Genomic DNA, 22,264 nt, shown 5'->3' with positions numbered 1-22,264 from the left:
TGTCTCCCACACAAAAATAATTGTAAGCGCGTCACCTTATGTGATTAGGTACGATTCTAGGGTGTGGATAAATATGTGATAAACTTAAACACGTGTCTAAAATTATGTTCAATATTAACTTAGTTTGTCACGTAAACGCACGCCAATAAAGTAAAACAGTAAATCGTTGATCGTCTATCGTTCAGTGGCAGAAAATAGACAAATAAAAATGCCACCAATTTTCGACCGCGGATCTTTGCCTCATCAATAAATCATCTGCATTTCGTCAATTAGAATACTTTCTGACCGAAGGGCCGAGTACCGAAACTAGGTCTTTATATCAAAGAGGAGTGCTGTCAGCAGACTATCATTTTTATACTGGTACCTACCTACCTACATTAGGTATTTCATTGCACACATCAACCGTGTTTTGTGGCTCATGTGATTCGATCCGAGCAAGTGGTGTTGTGCGAGTGAAAGTGAGTGGATTTAAAAAAAATAGTTTCAATATTAATTGGTACTGGTTTTGGCGACGTATTGACCAATTTTGAGGCCGAGGAGAATCTGAGAGCCAAAGCACATTGCAAGAAGCCGTGCGATCCGTGCGTGGCGCGAGAGTTGTAAAAACCACTTTCGCACAGCGTAATGTGCAAAGGACATGCTGTTCATATGGCTTCTTGCAATGTGGTCCGCCACTGACAGATACTATTGTGAGTGTCGACAGTGTCGTATGGATACTGTTTTTTTCTATAAATGGCGGTCCTATTTTATACACCAGTTTATTAGGTAGGTATATCCACATATTATTTAGATTTATAATATTAAAACATGAATATAACGTAATGTGAATTACAATAACAAAGGAGGGTACCTTTATTCAAGGCAGGATAAGCGTTATCGATACAGGCAAAAAAAAATCACGTCCCCTGAATTTACTATCAAATATGAAAATTATAATACACGCAATTTCTATCTTAATTTAGTGTTTTAGCAACGCATGATCTGCCTACTCCTGTGGGAACGTCACTGATTATTACTGTTGAATAATAATTGAACGATGTGCCCTGACATTTTAAAATATATGAGAAATATCTTCACATCTTTTTTAGAATTTGAACTAGGTATTTGAGGCGCCTTTTTTATGAATCTCAGTCATTTGGGTCAAAGAAAATCGCCACACGTTTTGATGATTGAAGGATAATTTTTCTGATATTGACATTTCAGATACCTACCTAATTAAGAAGAATATATTTTACTGGCTAATATTGAAATAACCACCAGTTTTGTTCGTTTTCTCGTTTTGAGACTACGCGATATTATTTTTTGCAAAGTTACCACCTTGCTTTCATAATCGGCGAGACGCTACACGCTTTCGTTTCCAAATTATTTGGTTGGTAGCACTTCCGATACTCCCGTCCGTATTTGATGCGAAAAAATCGTTGAGATTGCAGTTTTACGGTAATTTATTGACGGCGTTTGTCAGTCACATCGAAAATGGATTGGGAAATGATATGCCGAGTGTGCCTCCAGGGCGGCGACATGGTTTCTTTATTCGATTGCGACGAGAATAATGAACTCCTTCGCGACAAGTACCAGTATTGCAGTTCCATCGAGGCGAGTGAAAATAAAATATTCACGTGAAATACCTTTTGTACATGGCTACCCCACGCCCCGTGTTTTTTGACAATGTTGCTACATTAATATTGCCGTTGTGATAAATTCGACTGTCAGATTATTGGAGGCAAAATATTGTCGACTCCGAAATGATGTATATTTTTTCAATAATTTTATCAATTCGTCTTGTGCAGTGTAAAATGAAGGTCGACTGTTTTAGGTGCTGGAAACCGAACCGTTGCCGTCGAATATATGTCTGACGTGCGTCGATCGGTTGATGTCAGCTTATCAATTCAGACAACAATGCATTTCATCAAACGACACTCTAAAAGAATGCCTTTTGGAGTTCCAAGGCGCCAGCACTCAGATGCCAGTGACTGTGAAAAATGGTAATTTTTGGTTTAAGTCACATCTACGTCTCAGGACAACATGAGAATGGCTCTCAAATTTAAGAGTATACATTCTTAATATACTCGAGCAAATGAGACAGCTAATCTTTCTTATGCCTTTAAACATAATGAATTAGCAGTTTGGTACCCATTTGTAAGATATACTAATTGACCCCCACTAATATTTGCAGTTCAAAATGGACCCAACTGTCCCATCTTGATGACGTTATCAATAAAATTGACTAGCTTTAGGTAACCAAATACATAGGTACCTACCTTGTTTTTTAAATACACCAAATATGTCGGTAATCTCAACCAAGTTTATCATAAATTTATATGAACAGAATTGTTATACAGTAGAACCTCCAACAGACAAAATATCCGGTCAAATGTGCAAATTGTTAAAAATATTGTGTTAATGTTATACATGTTTAAATCTAAGTGTCACCACTTGTAAACAATGTTCTGCGTACCTATGATAATCATGTCATACCACTCGAATTCGAATGCCGTCCTACTCGTAGACTGAACGTAGCAGTGTCGTACACCAAAATATGGTGGACAAACAGAAAAAATTAATTTAAGATAAAATCAAAAACTTTATTATACCTGTCAACCTACTTTTATATAATGGACTTTTAATGGATACCCCCTCACCCGCATTAGTCTGTTATATCAAAATTCTACTGTACTCTATCAGATGAGTATTTTATTATACGATTTTGTCACATATTCTTTGTTGGCTAAAGCATGTCCTTGAGTAATGTTTTATCATTTGTGAGTTTGGTAATATTTTATTTATTACATTGTTGTAGGCATGGAAACTGTGACCATAAAACAGGAGAATGGAATTTATCTGCAGTATGACATACCTGTTGAGGAGAATGGATCTGAGTGGCCATTGAGCCGTGCGCCGCATTTGCCTGGTAAAAGAAGGCGAGGAAGACCTAGGAAGTATCCCAATGCCTTCGGTCACATCGGTAAGGGCTTCATCAAAAGAGCTATTGTATAGTTATATTCGAATCTGATCAGATAATTGAGTATTTACTGTAGAAGAAAAATTATCTTTCATATGGTATGCATACAAAAAGTCAAATTTTAACTCAAATCATAGCTCACATTCATTTGATACGGGTCTCGCATACAGACATGTTAATTAAAGTCCATGGATAAAATGAATGAGATGTGGTTACATTGAGTTTTTATGTGACAGCTCACTTAATATCTGAACTTCCAACGGTAATAATAAGGGAATTAGATTATCTTCTGTAAGAAGGTGTGATCCTCGAGTGTGGGGAAATGTTAGATAAACCTTTTAAAATTGTTTTCAATATTTATTTCAGTATCGGAATATATTTGTCATGGTAATGAAACGTGTGTTCAATATTGGTAATATGTGAGGATTTGTATTTCTTGCATTTTATGACCTAACTGTCAAAGTCATAAACCAAAACTGCATTCAAAGACTTGTTATATAGCGACCGGCTTTCGCATTTCTATATTATTAATCTGTTCTGTGGTAATAATCATAACATAATGTGAGTATCTTCTGCATAATAATATTACTCGAATCCTTTTGTGCGGCCAACATAAAGTGAATGTTTTACTATTTTCATGTATTTATCTTTTACAGAAACTTCTCCATACGTAAGAAAAGAGTCAGGTAGCCGACAAGACTCTATCACTAAATTTAAAGATGAGCCTTTGGAGTCAGGGAACGATCCAGACGGTGACTTGGATACAACCAGGCCGGACAGTCCTATGGACGACGGAGAATGTAAGACATTTATTTTTGCTCTATACACGATTTTGTATACATGCTTATCTATAAATTTATTTAATTATTCATAACCGGTGCAAGCACGTTAAATAAAAATAAAATATCACAATCAGTTAAAATATAATATATTTTAAGATATTATCATAAATACAAAATAAAAATTATCAATAAATTTTAGAAAAAAGTGGAAGTACAATTAAATAAAATCAACATAAACTTATAAAAAGCAACATGAGTAGGTACACAACAAAACAAAAATTAATCATTTGTAGTAACTGGGTATCTGAACGAAGATATTAACCATGTCAATAGAGGAACTATTCGAAAGAAAATGAATAAGTTAGGAAGTTGGCTTTATAAAAGTCAACATGAAAAGAGTTAAATTTTCCTTCTGTCTAGTGGGGAAGGAAACTGGATGGTGCTCAATCACGGCAGTTGAAAATTTATACAGACCAATGAGATTAAATTACTTAGTATAATATATATGTAATAAGTACTACTTTTTGTATTGCACCACTTGATTTAGATTCAAGAACAAACGATTAAATTGGCTACCATAGAAAAATTAATATGCTCTGCGTTGGACACACCTATTGAATACTGTATATGTGTCGAAAGGCAGAAAAATCAGAGGATTCCAATAATATTTAAAACTCAATTTCATTAAAACTGTCGCTTATTCCTTTTTGCCTTTCATGTGTCGATATATATTTAATGGATGTTATGCTATGGTCATTCATTTATGATTTTACATGTGTTTCTAAATAATAATGTATTAAACTCTTCTTTTAGGTTTGTAGCGCTAATGCAAAGCATTCTTATCTCGCTGCGCCATCCTAGCTAATAGATATCAGAACGAAGTTTGTTACAAATGAAGCTGCATTGCGAAATATCTTGTAGCAAAATTAATCATTAGCCTTAGTAATTTTGTTTCACCTTCAATATCTTATTTTCATTTTATCTGCATAGATTGTGTTGATAAGTCTAAAAACATCAATTCTCAAGACAGCTATTTAAATGTATGGCTTTCTGTGGTAAATCAGAATATGTTTATAATATACTTTGGATGTTTTTAAATTGTGTAAAATGTTTGTAAATTCTCAACAAACTAAAATTTAAAAACATTCCTGATTTACCACCAAAAAACAACCTCACAAATATGTGCCCTAAGAATTGATGTTTTAGGCGGCTCTCATATCAAAACTTGCCTCGTTCGACACGACCGAGTTCCGAGCCGCGCTAAACATTGTTGCATGTGACGAACGCGCACATCTACTAGCGTCACTATCAACACTCATGTCTCGGAACGTCAAAATAATAAGTGCGCTGGCTAGCGCCATTACGCAAATATGTCATAGGACACTGAAATAGCGATTAATATATATTGGTACCCAGCAGAATTTTAAGCAGAAGGCGAAAATATTGGATTCATCCATCAATTATTAGGCATAGTATCCATGCACAGTGGATCATTTATCGCAGCAAAACTCATCAAGCACCCAGTGACCGGCGTGCACCCACTGACATCTAGATTTAAAAATGGCTGTATCGAGCGCTTTGCGCAGACGCGGTCTGGCATGTTCTCAGCTCTCGCGACATCTAACATGTTAGAAGAATCGACAGTCAACCTGACGCATTTGTTCTTCAGTTGCATTCGACCAATCTGCGAAGCTCCATTTGACATCATGTGTTATGGCGGTAACGATGACATCACATTGACGATTTCGACATGTGGCGCACGAGCCGAATTCTGATGTGCGAGCCGACTTAGACTTATTAACATATTCACGCCATACACGAATATGTAGTCTTGAGCGATATATGGAGAATATGTTAATTATTAAAATATGTAACTGACACCTTCGTGTTGGTGTTGGAAAGGTGTTGATGGTTCTAGTGAGATCCATAATTATGCAATAATTTATTGTCATTGTCATAAAATTGTCAGCTACGGGTACCTCTTATTTCTGAACTGTGTGTTAAATGGAATACCCACCTTTTTGTATTTGAATAGTTCCTGTACCAAAATGATATCTTATACATGTACCCAGTGGTGGCTCGTGGATATGATATTTGGGGGTGCCGCAGTTGATTAAAAAAAAAATGTTTATTTGGATTATATTTTACTATTAACATCAAAATTAAATAATTAAAATAAAGGACTTTGCATAAATTGCTTGCAGAAATAAATTTTAACAATGTTAGTAAACTATTATAGCTATATTTCTTTGCTCGCTCTGGCGTGCATGCTCACGCGTGACGCAGAAACGAAGAAATACTGAAAACGGCCTGTCTGACCGGCAATACGAAACTGCGAGCACCGCTGCCCGCGCCCCTCCGTCGCCCACTCGAGAATATTCTATTGAAATCGGTACTGTGAAAAATTAAGTACCTACCACGCTGTATGATAATATTATTGGACATTGGATGTATCGATGCGCGGGCGAGCTGATTACACGCTTAATAATATTGATATTTTCATATAATATACATAAATTTATGTATATTATAATATTACATTTGTCTCAATTTGCTTGGGGGTGCTGCAGTACCGCAGTGCATATGAACGAGCCGCTACTTCATATACCTATCTATATTCTGGAAATTGTTATAATATACCTACCCACTGGCACAAGATACACAAAACATGCTTTTCAAAACATTTCATCTCAATCATTTATTCCAGTGGCTGACTATACAACAGACCCTGACTATATTCCGGGAGAGGGTAAAGACGACAATGAAGAATCTGATGGTATGATGGAACTTACCATTAATCCGACCGATGGAACACTTATGCATATCCTTAAGAAAGGATCTAAGGTAATAATGAATCAAATGTCATGTGATTGTATTATCGTGGTTAATTTAATTGGAGGTCTAACATGGAATGCGAATCTATTGATTATTTTAGATTCATTGTAGGATGGGGAAGTAACCGTAACTTTTATTCTAGTCTGGCGGTCGTAGAGGCAGACCCCGCAAATCTGTATATTACAAAATCAAGAAGGAACAGGGCATAGACGAGAATGATGAAGAAGATGTACTGCTGAAGGAGACTCTTTTGGCTAATTCGGAACCCATTGCAGACAGTGTCCTCAACCCCAAACCCAAAGAGAAGAAGAAGTATCCCAAGAAGAAATATTACTATGAGAAAATGTAAGTTTGATAATACAATTAAGCACACCGTGGACACCTAGATATTAATAATTTGACAGGTGTATTTATAAAAGCAATATTATTTATTTATGAAGCTAATCAATTCATTTTTTGTTGTTATTTTTTAGCCACACTTGCGATCAGTGCGGATCGTCATTTAGATCGAATGCCTCCCTTCAGGCTCACATTAGAAGACATTTGGGTATCAAACCTTTCGTGTGCAAGTAAGATTATTGTTGATACATTATTTTATATTATCAAATAATGCATGTCAACAAAAAAATTTGAATCTCAAAATCAACTGCAACATTTCAGTCAGTGTCACTATCTTAACTCTTGCCATTTATTTTCAGTGTTTGCGGATACTCCTGTGTATTAAATATGGAATTGAGGCGTCATATGATGAGGCATACGGGGCTCAAACCATACAAATGTAGAGTCTGCGACAGGTACTTCGGAGACTTTGGAAGTCGGCAGAAACATGAAAGGTAGCAGTGCAATTATAAAGCATTATCCATTGCATGTTTAGTTAATCACCTAATATTTATATTATAATAATATTATTATTATGCTTGTCATTTTAATTTATTCAGATATCATCCTTCTCCTGACATCTGTCGATGTATAGCCTAAACTTTTGTTCTATCTAATTTAAATAAATATTTTTCGGGAGCGTGTCTCAGATTAAAAAAATACACTCTTGTGTATTGGCCGGATCGCTTCTCAGTGCATGTGCGCCGAAGACATTTTACTGACAAGTCTGTAACCATACGAGTTCGCGATATATTATGTTATATTGTTTTTAGTGATTGAAAAACTATTTGGTGCGTAAACTGTTAAATAGAATATTCGAAAGTTACATTGATCAAAGTGAATTTACAAAAGGAATTGCTAGTATAATATCTGCGAGTTAATAGTTTCGGAAAATAATTTGGACAAGGTGTAATTTTAATATTGCGTAATATTTCTCTTTGTTTATCGTTGATCAACATTTTTAAATACTATTTTCTGGTTATACTATTAGGTAAAACGGACAAAAATTGTTTATTTTCCCTAGTTATCAGTCATTTATAAAGAAAAGATATGTTAAGTGAATTGAATTAAGTGAATAAACATTTTCACACAATCGAAAATTTCTGTATCGGAAAAATTAAAAACATTTTGTGATAGCATATTTTGTGTGTTCGATTTTTTGTGATTATTTTAAAATGGATATCCCTATTTATGCGATGAAATGGGAGAAGCAATTCATGATCTGATTGAGCTTTAATTATTGAAATTTTCAAGTGCTAAAAAAATATTATTACGTAGATCATTGGTGTTGATTTTATGTGTTCTGTTTAGTGTAGGTATAGCGTCACGATTAATTATCAAAACAAACTAAGATTTAAAAGTGAGGTGTAAATAAAATATTTGTCGAAATTTATTAAGTGGTTTGGGTAGACTGAATACTGACGTGTTTATCCTTTGTCATCGGCGCACTTGTCCAGCGACGATTAGCATATGTCATGGCGGCACTAGGTAAGCCGGCATTTTTTCTTCTGAATCTTGTTCGTGATTTTGAACTTGACACCGATTTTTTACAACACTATTTGTGTATGTTTGAATGACATTTATTACGATTTATTGATGCTTGAAATCACAACTCACACTGTTGTATTAAGCCGGGATTTGAAAGGGTTAAGAAAGATACAAACAAAATATGCTCAATATCCAATTTTACTAGGCTTATATTTAAGGCTATACTTCAGTTGAGGCATGGTCTAAAAAAAATCGTGGCTAGGCGATGCGCGGATTGTGTAAATGATGCGTGCCCAACGAAATATAATTTGTCATAAAAATCCAACATGCAGTTATGTTTATTATTATATTACTAATATTAATAGTATATTCATTGACATGTTTTCTTTTTTAAGTACATACGTAAAGTTTTTTAGTCATCTTTACACGATTTAAGAATATTTTCATCCGACGCCATAACAAAACAAATCGACGTGCGCACACTTCTCTTATTGGCGAGTCCAGGCGACGAGTGAGAAATTTCGTCGCACCTACTGTTCAAAATTATTTGCCGTTTAACTGATGTACGTTCTTAATGCAATAAAGGGTCGATCAGATAATAAATTGGTCTAATTTGAAAATACAATACAATTGAAAGAGAACTGTCTTCATTTTAAAATCAACTTTTTAAGTTTGAAAGATGACGTCATTTATTCTGAAATATTGAATTATATTGGATTTATCGGTACATATTTGGAAATTGACAACTCATAATTTTATACAATGTGTAGATAGTGAGTGCTAAGTGAGTCCTATAGTTGAAATTTTCATTGTTTGTTTTCAGGTTGCATTTGGGTGAAAGACCTTATCAATGTACACTCTGTGGAAAAAGCTTCACCTATTCTTACGTACTTTCCAATCATATGCTAACGCACAGCGGAATAAAGAAATATGCGTAAGTAATTTTTAAACTTTCAGTCATGATGCAAATTGTATGTAGTTGAGTTTAACCTGTTTTTATATTTCAATGTTTGGGTGCTCAAAAAAGGAATCTATTAAAAAAGTTATGTTTATTTAGTAATTTTTCTTATGTGTTTTAGGTGTCAACCGTGTAATAAGCGGTTCACCAAGGCGCACCACCTCAAATACCATAACAAAGTTCACCACAAAGAAGTCTACATTCAGCAGCAGATGCTTCAGGAGGCCAAAAAGGTTATTATATATTTTAAATAAATGATATTCAATTCAATTGACTCTTCCTTGACAGTATGCTTCATGGCTTTTGTACGCTGAAAGTGATTAGGTCTGTGTTATTTTCGAAACCTCCTAAGGCTTTGAAGAAATGGTTGTCCGCTATTTGCCCAACCACAACCACCTTCAATACAAGCCAAACCATGTTTCATACCAAAATTGTGGTCCTATTTTGTTGCTGTGAAAATCAAATTATTCCTAATTTTGATTGAAAATAAATAATTTAACCAATTTTTTTGTGTTACTGACACATGCTATTAAATCACATGGCATGACGCATAGAATGAGGCTATCATAAAAACTATTTTATGATGATTCTTGCTCTAATACCCCATTAATATGAACATATTAATTCGAAATTCACAGTAAATCAAAAATTATATTTGGTAAAATTCATGTTTATTCATATAGCAATGTCCACTAATTCAACACAATAATAATTCGAAACAATGTTAAAATTGCAACAAAGAAAACTTTTTATTCATGTTTAATTTTTTTCCCATACATATTTAATGTAACGGTAGTGTTGAAAAAATCTCACATTACTCAAATCGTGCCACGATATTCAGTTATTAAAATTCAAATTTATTTTCAATTTTCGGTCCCGTTAATTTTGAAAAGGGTGGCACGATTTGAGTAATGTGAGATTTTTTCAACACTACCGTTACAATTCAATCAAATCAGATGGTAAATCTTGGCATATTTTATAGACTTTTCCAATTGCAAAATGTCATGTTTACCTTGAAATTATCTATTCAACACCATTAAATGCATGCTCAAACTGAAAATCGATAAAATTGCACAGAATTATAGAAAATTAAAATTTTCCTCGCCATTTTGGAATTGAAGTGCTCCTGGGTAAATTTTGAGGCTGCTTAATATCTTAAACAACTGCAAAATTCGTTCCGGACCAACAGTAGAAATTCTTTTTATGAAAAATACTGTGAAAAGTGCTGCAATAGTTGAAACGGACATTACGGCGATAAACGTTATAGTTTTATACATAGAACACACACACATAATATGAGTAGCACATTTTAGTGCCTCGACAACTTTTATCGGAACAATGGGATAAAATGTTGAAAAATGAGATGTCTGGTCACCCTATTTTTGCGTATTTGTTAGACAGTTTGTTCTGCCATCATTCAAGAAATTTAGCAGGTGTTTTTTGTTTCCTTTTATCATGATTTTAAATGTTTTTATTATACTGTTACAGATGCAACAGATTAATATTTCTGAACTGACGACCGTTTGCACAGAACAACTTTTGGGCTTGTCTCAACATCCCGGAGTGAAAAGCATCATCATCCAGCAGGAGGAAGGAGACGAACATCAGGAACAAGAGGATGGAGAGTACACTATCGAGCAGCAGGAAGACGAACAGGAGCAGGAGCAGGAGCAGGAGCAGGAACACGAACAAGAGGAGGAAGAAGAAGAAGAAGGAAGGTCCATGGACGAGGACCCGGGAACTATTTTGGGAGACACAAAATACGAAATGGATACGAAAGACGGTGACTTGATGGAGAGCGGCAATGAGAGCTCTGATGGAAAGCAACATATTCAGATCATCCAGACTTATGAACACGGAGAGGATGACGATATTGATAATGATGAAAACATTGAAGAACAAGTAGAGGAACAGGAAGATGAAATGGTGGATGATAAGGGGGAAATCCTCCTCGGCACTTAGTTTCCCCATCATACCTGTCGGTATCTTGATCAATTATCATTTTGTCAGAATATTTCTTGCTCGCCCTCCTTTCTAAAGCACAATACATATTATAATTCACTGTTGAGCAGGTATATTTTTATCATAGTGAGAATATAACTGGAGGTTAGGAATTAGTCACACTTTTATTTACCAAATTATCCTTTTTGCTGCTACAAAGCAGAGAATATGGCATCCACAGAATAGATGCTATCACATTTTCACAAGGAATGGGTTTTAGCCACTCACCCAAGCTATTGGGTCCTGTCTCTTTAAGGCCATGCATTAGTTGAGGCACAGTCTAAAAAGATCGTCGCTAGGCGATGCGCGGATTGCGGGTGGCGGGTGAAAATGACACCTGTCAAACGAAATATTAATTGTCATATAAATCCAACATACGTCCATTTTATGTTCTGTTTATTGTTCTATTAGTAACAATAATAATATATTCATTGACATGTTTTCTTTTTAAAGTAAATGGGTAACGTTTTTAGTCATCTTTACACGATTTTAGAATTAATTGAACCGTCGCCATCACGCAGCAAAGTGACGTGTTCCTGGGTCAACATTCTCTCAGTGAATGGCAGCGAGTCCAAAATTTCGTCGCGCGTACAGTTGAAAATTATTTGGCGTTTCACTGATGCGTCACCTTAAATACTCGTGAAAAACACTGAAGATGAGATGCGTGCAATTCGAAAGGCTGCAACCCTGGATTTTATAGGCAGACTATCTGCCACCACACCATTGCTGATGAAAATGACCAGGTCATTTAATATATTATATTCTTGACATCCATAATGCAATGGTAAATTTGAAGTTGCTAACTTATTTACTTTTCAGTGATGGTCTGATAAACTGAATGCGAAAGAATGTATGTCTTATGTGGTAGTTGTAGGTAAGTTGGTTAATTATTATCCTGAAGATCAAACCTAGTGCACCCACTATCTGTCATACATATTTTTTTTATGAATTTATCCTTGTTTGATTAGGTATATATTTTGATTCCACTATGTCATTAGATCTTTACCATTCAGTTATGTTAATAATATTTTGGCGTGATAATAATTATAATGTAGAACGTAGGCATAGAGTATTGATTATTTGTATTACCTGTTGCTATAAAGGAATTTTAATTTTTGATTTTAATAAAAACTTTGACTTAATTTGCATTTTTAATTATTTCGATTAAAATTATTGTTACATTTAATTTAAAATTTGTCTCGGATTAGGTATTAATAGAAAATGTGCACATTGTGCCTATTTATCTATGGTATTATACTATTATTATACTATGTATTTTTACACATTCAAGTTGATCAATAGGTCATAAATACATTATGTACTTGTGTTGTAAAATGTTGACCTATTTATTTTTTCAAATAAATACAAATCAATTTCAGTTTTTTGTCTTTCAATGGTGTATGGACATTATTATTTATGCCATTTACTGTTAATTTGTTATATATGGTTGTTATAAAATATATGTAGTATCCAATAAATTTACATAGATATTACATTGTGTATATAATAATAATAGTACAGCAAACTTCATTCAAAGACCAAGAATCTTGAAGATTTTTTTTTTAATAGTGAATAACCATATTTCATCCTAAGCAGACCATATGGTGCTCCAGAGCTCAGAAGTTGTTTACTTACGAGGAATAGTTAACCATTCCTAACACAGGGGTTGGCTCTTTGCATAGACGTTTGCAGCTCTTCAGACATAAACTCCAATTTCACCTTTCTCAAGCAGCCTTATACGTCCTCTCAAAATAAATGGACTAACCCTTTGAACTCAATTGATCCATTATAGAGTATCGCCGCGTATGTGCGGCGACACCATTTCATTCGAAATTTTCTATGCCACGCTTATAATTTCGATTTAATTATTATCCACAGACAACAGAAATACATTTATCAACAAATTTTAGATGTTATTATAAAATAAATATTCGTTTCTAGTGAGAAAAAGATACATAAATATACACAAATATTATGAACATAATCTAATTCCTATATCCCCTTTTATGCTCTTTTGAATTCTACCATCAGAAACGGATGGTCCGTCGAAGATTCCAGGCCCAAATTGGAAACAATTATGTGTTCAAAATTTTATAAATTATTACGAAAATATTTTTTTTATGCATAGCAATTTCATTTTTCAGTTCAGTTTGGATCCGAAATGTGTAGAAATTCATTTATCCATATAATATGTCTACAAATTATTATAAAAAATATTATTTTCAAAAGTTTCCAATACAGCTCTATTTTGTTTACATTGAGATAACCGAACGCGCAACAAGAATGAGCGAAGACACGTGTCCCACATTTCAATTTTTTTTCACACTTGTTGACAGCTTGATTGCTTTCGGGTCATTATCGTTGTTTCAATCACTCAAGAGAGATTCAGATATTATGTCGATTTTAGGTAAAACTCACCCTCTGCCACAACCCTAAGCAAAATATTTGGATATTATTTAGTCTTTTGCCTGAAGTCGGATTGCACGCATTGAAATTGAATCGCGATAATAATTATTCCATATTTTGTGATTTTGCCATTTTATATCGATATTTTTTTGTCTACTGTGTCGTGTGTAATAATTGTGAATTCTTCAAAATGTCTCGAAGACTGAGTGATGAGGAAATAGACAATGTTTTTATTGATAGCGAGGATGAGAACGTGTTAGACGATTTAGATGACCTATATCTCCATCTAAACAATTCCTCGCAAGAGGAATCGGATTCGGAAGATGAAGCTGGACCTCCACCGGCTCGACAGCCTCGAAGAGAAGTAAGAAGGTGGGAAGAGGGAAATTTCACCCCTCGAATTTTTCCATTTACTAATTCAACGTCCGGAATTCAGTCAGGCTATCAAATGGAGACTGAATTGAGCTTCTTTACACTATTCTTCAATATGGATATTATGATTAATATAGTAAAAGAAACCAACAGGTACGCAAGTGAGATTAGAAGTAACATGACATCAAAATCAAAATTACAAAAATGGGTTGATACGGATGTTTCTGAAATGTACGTTTTTTTGGCCACCATAATGTTGACTAGTTTGGTTGGAAAAAATTCCATGAAGGATTATTGGTCAACTAATCCAATCATTTCTACTCCATTTTTTAGAGTGCTCTTCTCCCAAGATCGTTTTTTTTCTATTACTACGAGCACTACACTTTGCGAATAACGCCATCCGGACCACTGATAGATTACAAAAAATCCGACCGTTATTAGATCCGATAAAAGCCGTATCGTCGGTATACTGGCAGAAAGCTATAAGTCAAAAATCCTTGTTTTGAGAAAATCGACTTTTTCTAAAATCAAGAAGTTTGGAGCTCTCTATTTTTTCACCTAAATCATTATTTATTAAACCAACCACTCTATGAAATGCATTAATCATGTAAGAATTCAATTCAAGTATAAGCAAGTATTTTTGGTAATAATTATTGTTGATTTTTTGAATTTGTAAATAAAATGGTGACTTATCGTTTTCTACCAGTACACTTTTGGAGTCAATGGAGTGGCAATAGGCTAAATGTTATAGGTAGTTGGCTAGTAATATACAAGACTCCTAATTATTATAGAAATGGATTTTTTTACTTGAAATTTTATATAAATTAGAAATTTACACAGAAATAGAGGTACTTCTGTTTGACATTATTATGAAAAAATATCTACTTTGATGACTTTTTTTGTGTATCATTGGTATTTTAATTTCAAATTAAAATAGTCTATATTTTTTTTCATACAATCAATACCTAATTAATTATGTCAATTACGTGTATTTAGGGGAGGATAAAAATAAAAATGGGAATTACATAGTATTTTGTTTATTAATTTGTTTCCAAAAATATTGAAACAAGAGTTAAGTACCTACCTACCTATGATCTATTTTATAAAAAAAAAACATATAAGTAATAGTTAATTATGTTAGCCACATTTAATTTTACATAAATTGAGATAAATTACATAAGAGTGATTCCTCTTCCACATCAGAATCAAATTCCGATGGCTCAGGTAATGACGTCCTATCCAATGAAGTTGAAGTAGGCAAATTTTCACACCACGGATGTAGTTCTGGAGGTATAATGTTAGGTACTACGGCACATGGCCAACAAATCTTTATAATATCTTCTTAGAAATACATAATTACGAATGACACGCGCTCTACCTTCAGAAATTCGAAGCCTCCGTATCTTTGGTGCATTGCTGTCAATATTTCCCAAAATAAAATCTTATTTGCGCTCAAAACTGCCTGATGCATATAAAATCAACTGTCAATCGATGAGTAGAATGCGCGGGTGACTTACGCAATTTAGTTAAGTTGGTACAAATAGCCTAGCAGTCGCATAAATGTGTACAGCCAAAAAGATATAAGTCACGTTGACGTTTTTGTGCAGCTATAGAAATATTAAATCTCTACAGTCATAAAACTTTAAGTGTACTTATAGTTATTTTCCAGTAAGAAATGCGAACATAATTAACTTAATTCGTATTGACATCTTTAAATTACGAAAACAATAAATGGAATATGAAAGAGCTTGTTTTTCCAGACGATAGAGCGTGTTAAAATCTATCAAGTTGCATTATTAGGTCAAAACAGCTAAATTTTGACTTAACGTTTTCTGCCAGTATACTGACGATATATAAAGCTGTTTTTCATCCGTTTCAAAACATATGCATCGACGAAAGTCTATTACTTTGGAAAGGGCGGTTATCATTCCGAATATACATTCCGTTTCGGAATAAAAAATTTTGTTTGTTGCGATGTTGAGACAGGCTATGTTTTAGACATAATTGTCTACACGGGAGGCTCAACAGATCTCGAAATTGACACACTCATTGGCATATCTGGATCGGTTGTGAAAACAATGCTCCGCGATTATTTGGGAAAGGGACAACGATTATTTATTGATAACTGGTACATGAGTCCAGCATTATTTGATTACCTATTTCAAAACAAAACTCACGCTTGTGGTACTGTTCGACCAAACCATAAAGATTTTCCGAAGTTTCCAAGAGGAAAACAAAGGCGTGGTTATGTAAAATTTCTGCACTCGGATAGTCTATTGGCTATAAAATGGATGGACAAACGTGAGGTTCATACGCTCACAAATATTCATGAACCGAAAATGGCTATTTCGAGTGCAATAAATTATGCAACGGGCGAAAATATCAGTAAGCCAGAAGCTGTCATCGATTATAATGTAAACATGGGCATTGTAGATAAATCCGACATGACGATCAGTTTTATTGATTGTTCCAGAAAATCTTTGAAGTGGTACAAAAAAATTTTCTTTCGACTGTTGGATGTATCGACCCTCAACGCGTATAATTTATATGGAGTAAAAACGGGAGAAAACGTAAGATTTAGTGATTTTCATCTCAAGATAATTACGCAAATCATTGAAAAATATCATACGCCAAGACCATCGTCTTCTGGAGGCAGAAGGGCTAAGGAGAGTCCTTTGAGACATTTTATTCACCCGGTTCCGGAAACAATGGCCCAAGGCTCGAACACACGGAGGAAATGTTATGTTTGCAGCCACTCCACAGTTCGTCAACAAAGAAAAAAGAACACAAAATTTATGTGTGTTGGATGCGATGCGGCATTGTGTGTTTAACCGTGTTTTGAGGAATACCACACGAAGACAAAATTTTAGCATAGTGCTTTCATATTCCAGCTGCGTAAATGTTTTTTTCATAAACTCGTTTTTTCGTAATTATTTTCAATTATAAAAAAGTTGTTCCCATTATTTACTCTAATTGTGAAGTGTAAACAATAAATGCATCATGATAAATAGTGTACTCTTGCAAGACAGAAACTGTTGAACAGACTGATATATTTTTCAATTATATTTCAAGTTCCTACCTAGGTAAGTTTATATAATAAGACTTATACTTTCTATATTTTTTTTAAACTTTATAATCTAGCAATATTGCATTTTACATGTTTACTTAGCAAGGCAAAATAACAATCATGAAAAAAATGTGAGACAAATTGACAAAAAGATTTCTTGTTATAAAATGTTGAGAACCGCTGATTGATTTACTATATAATTTATAACGTATTCGAAATAATTATAGTACTTATAATATAATAATTACTATTGGAAAAAGTGCAAGATAAACTTTGAAAAAAATCTTTTTATAAAATGTTTAGAACCACTGCAATTGATTTACTAAGCAATCGAAATAGTCATAGTATATTACCTAAGTAAAACACTGTCTTTTTGCTTAGCAAGGCAAAATAACAATCAATGAAAAATATGTGAGATAAATTGAGAAAAAGTTTTCTTGTTATAAAATGTTGAGAGCCGCTGAATTTATTTTATTATATTTTACTATCGAATCAAAATAAAAATAGTAAGTACAATAATAATCATTTGAAAAAATGATATCTTTTATACAAAAAAAAAAAAAATTTCGAACCGATGGTTTGCTATAGTCTACTATATAAACTAAATAATTATAGTAGAATAACAATCGCTGAAACAAAATATATGAGGTGAATTTAGAAAAAAATACCTTTTTATAAAATCTTGAGAACCACTGTATTTATTTTACAATATTTTACTATCCAACCAAAATAAAAATAAGTAATATAATAATTGTAAAAAATTAAATTTATTATACAATCAAAATAATTATAATAAGTGTAATAATGATTGGAAAAAAGTCTGAGGTAAAATTTAGGAAAAAAAACTTTTTATGAAATGTTGAGAACCACTGAATTCAATTTTCTATCCAAGTAGTAATAGTTTTACAAAAATATATTTTCATAAAAATATTTTTTTATAAAATGTTGGGAACAACTGACCTTACTTTTTCTATAATGTGCTGTCGCGACACTGGTTGGGAAACACTGTATTGTACAATGTATTGTGTAATAAAAATAGTAATATGTAGTACTTACATAATATTTTTTTTTCTAATATCTTATAATTAAACCCAAAAAAATTACTAAATAAAAAAAAATCTAAATTAACTCACTCCCAAGGTGTGTTGGCTAAAAAATTAACTCACTAATCAAAGGGTTAATGAACTTAACTTGACCGTTAGATACTGCGGTAACCAAACCAACTGTTGTCAAAAAAATAACATTAACTGTAACAAAAAATTTGCTCCAGATTTATTGATGTCTGACTACTATAAAGTGAGGTAAAAATAAATATTTAATATTCACATAGACATAATAATATTTTTTGCCAAAAAATCATCGATTTAGTTATTTTTAAATAAATAATTCTATACAATTAGTTTTAAAAATTTGAAACTTATATGAAACATATAATTAAATTAAATTTCAAATATTGGTGTTTAATTTCAGAAAATGCATAAAAGTAGTCAAAATGAATTTATATTCTTTAAAATCACATGACGCGCCACTGGATTTTTAGCACTGTGTTATTTTACCAAAGTGAGATGCAAAAGCCACTCTATACGACAATGAGTTTCAAAAACCATTATGCACAGTATTTAAACGAATATATTTTATGTTACAAGTTATCTGCATACAAATTAAAAAGTTATATCACATTTAGTAACACATTTGAAGACAGTTGCAAAAAAAGAATACATTTAATGCTTCATGTGTATGCACAACCGTTTTTCGTGATTTACTCGAAACTTGAAAAACCTTCCAGAGTGGTTTTTGAAACTCGATGATTCATTTATGTTATATAGAAAAGCCGTAAAATAATTAATTGAATATGTAGGTAAGGTGAGTCGGGGTAAGTGTAGCTAAACACGGAAATCTGCACATTGTGGTTGTAAAAATTGGTGAGTATATGTGTTTTGATACGCTGCTTCACGTTGTGTTATCGTTTTACTAAATTATAAGCATTTGAAACCTATAATCAAGTAGACACACTTTCCCCACGAAAGTAAACACGTGGGGTAAGTGTGCCTTTGTATTGTGTCACACTTCCCCCATATATTTTATATGAATTTTCAAAGTCAATATTTTAACTAGTGATGGGACATGACGCATTATTTATATCGATCGATGATCGAAAATGTTCGTAATTGAAATAGAATGTTTATATGTAAGAATTTGTATACCAGTATAACCTAGATAATTCGAAATCCAAGGGAGTCTGAAAATTTGATTTCGAATTCGCGAAAATCGTTATAAATCGAATTTTCTGAAGAAGTAAAAAAATTCGTCAATTTGTATGGGGACTGTTCGACTCAAAAATGTTCTTCTAAGCCTATAATTCTGGATTGCAAAGTTGTTCAATTACCAAATAAAGCAGTTACCGTAAGTTTGAAAGTTAGAAATGCCACCGTTACAAAAGTTTCCTGCAGAAAATATAGAAAAAACTTTGTTTGAAACACTTTTGCTGAATTCTATCAATAGCAAGACGCCTATAAAGAATAAGAGAAAAATGGTTGCCCTAGGAGCAGAAGTGATTACATGTTATGATGTTATAGAGCGAATGAAAAATAATGTCCTAATAGAAAAGAAAATAAAGCCATTGCAAGACAAAACTAACATGCAGAAGAAGGTATTGAAACCGATAAAAGTACATCAAAACAAAAAAAACACGAACCCATGTCATCGGAAGAAGATTTGTCATGGACATCAAGTGACGAAAGCGAAGATAATATGCAAGACTATATTAATGATTTGCTCGGCGATGAGGATAACGATCCTTAAATTAATATGCTTAATATGTTTGATCAGTTTGATGATACTGCAGTTGCATCTTATTCAGAAATGTTAGAGATTGGAAAATGGATTGTAGTACAATTTGCTACAAAAAAACCGAGAAACATTTTGTCGGAGTTATAATAAAACTTGAGTAAGATGACAGAATTCTGACAAAGTTTGTCGAAAACTTAAGACGATTAAAAAAGAAAACGAAACTATATTTTCATTTCCAAGAGTAGAAGACATTTACGAAGTGAAAGAAGAGGATGTCATCTGCATATTGCCTCAACCATCAACTGGACGAAGAGGCGAAATAATTTTCAAAACAAAAATCTCTGGTTACAATATTCAGTAGGTACCTAGTCATGCAATTTCAAATATTGTAATTCGAAATAATTAAGTTAGAATAAATAGTTTTGTAAGTAAGCACTTAACTTGAATTGTAAGTACAGTAAAAACGAAAGAATACTTTGAGAATGAGACCCAAAACGTTACTAGAGATTTACTGTTTAATTATTATTTTTTCTTTTATATCTTACTCTCTATCCACATTTTATTTTTGCTGATTGTTATTTAATTTTGTAATAATACGAAAATAATCATATTAGGTATATTAAATTTCATCAACTGTTTGTTAATGCTCACTGTTTCGAGCTAAAAAAATAATGTTTTACCCTGTTAATTCTTGGTGAAGCTATTATAACATTTCAAATTTAACTCATTCTTTCGTACACTTATTCTCACGCCGCACACAATCGACAAACCTATTTATCGTTTTGATTTTACTGTAAGTGCTTACGTCTTTGTCATGTAAGTACTGACTATTTTAGGGTTACTCTGCATTCCTGTATTGTATACTTCGTATTTGTGCTCTTTCGAGACGAATAAAATTATAAGTTAATCTTCAAAAGCCTTTGATTGATTTACCTACCACTCCTGTTGCTGAGATGACCACATTACATAATTAAGTACTTACCTAATAAAAACGTCATTTTTGTTTCGGGACATCACTAGCTCTACATACATTAGTATGACACACTTACCCCAAAAAAATGATAGAGATCATTTTTGTTGAAAATCTATACAAAAGTTTTAATTTAAGAATCAATATCCATTAAATGATATAGGTATTACCTTTCTATGCATGTAATACGTTAGGGTTTTGAAGAACCTTTGGAATAATGGTGAATTTAGTTACACTTACCCCAATATTGGGGTAAGTGTAACAAACTGACTAGTAATCAAAAAATATTAAAATGTCCTATTACAGTAGGATATACAGTGGGTTCCTTCTGTACATATTAATTGTAATGATATCATATCATATGGTAAAGTTTTCAACTGTTTAAAACATACCTATTCATCATGAACCAGGTTCTCTCATCATCTCATTAAATTATATGTAACACTTACCCCGACTCACCTTACTACTTTTTAAGATATTTAAATGCAATAAAATTACAAAAATATACTAGGTATATTATGTTAAAAATAAAAATCTAATATATTTTTTTACTTTTTTAAATTCAATCCTTTACACTCTACGTATTATATTATTTGGAATTTTTATTTTCAAATATTAAGGGGGACATGCTCAGCGTAGGTCAAAATAGAGCTTTTATTCTATTTTCAAAGCATGATCCTAGACATTCCTTAAATGTCATAGATAATCTATTTATATAATTTTGAAGCCTTATTATCCTTTACATTTATTTTAAACATTTGATGACTGCATAAAGTATTTTTATTACATAAAATAGTATTCTTTTAAACCTCTCGCTCTAATGTTTTAGAATATAGTCGTAGTTATATTTTTAGCCATTATACAGATAAGTTTTTAGGTCTGTACAAACTTATCTGTAGAAAGGCCAACAATGGAACTCGAACTACGAGGCTACGTAGGTGCAATAACGTAGTGGTCGGCGGGCGGCGGCGCGGTGGCGTCTTGCGAAACTCAAATGTATAACCGTGTGTGAAATGTTTGTAGACAATGTCTTTTTTGGGGCATATCACACACGGTTATACGTTTGAGTTTCGCAAGACGCCACCGCGCCGTTGCCCGCCCGTCACTGTGGCCAAGCGTTAGGGTCAATAATGTATTTTCTTGAACCGCGTACTTTCGGTGACAAAAAGATGGCAACTGGCAACACTCATTGGAACGGGAAACAGTGTTGCCAACCGTACTATAATTATAGTATTTGTACTATAATTTTGGTCCGCGT

General features: G+C 33.1%; 1 protein-coding gene across 1 annotated transcript; it reads left to right on the top strand.

Moving 5' to 3' along the window:
* The first annotated feature begins 1,397 nt into the window (after positions 1-1,397).
* On the top strand, positions 1,398-12,543 carry LOC147067068 (uncharacterized). Its single transcript, XM_085955010.1, has 11 exons — positions 1,398-1,593; positions 1,814-1,982; positions 2,798-2,962; positions 3,616-3,759; positions 6,449-6,585; positions 6,719-6,921; positions 7,050-7,145; positions 7,275-7,409; positions 9,266-9,376; positions 9,522-9,633; positions 10,889-12,543. Exons 1-11 carry the CDS (start codon positions 1,474-1,476, stop codon positions 11,360-11,362), a joined length of 1,866 nt encoding a protein of 621 aa, XP_085811136.1. The 5' UTR covers positions 1,398-1,473; the 3' UTR covers positions 11,363-12,543.
* The last annotated feature ends 9,721 nt before the right edge of the window (positions 12,544-22,264 follow it).

Source organism: Rhyacophila brunnea, unplaced genomic scaffold, assembly GCF_057557595.1.
Source record: "Rhyacophila brunnea isolate RB1 unplaced genomic scaffold, BYU_Rbru_1.0 scaffold_4, whole genome shotgun sequence".
In the NCBI taxonomy this organism is placed as follows: domain Eukaryota; kingdom Metazoa; phylum Arthropoda; class Insecta; order Trichoptera; family Rhyacophilidae; genus Rhyacophila; species Rhyacophila brunnea.
This window is presented reverse-complemented; position numbering and strand designations above follow the sequence as displayed.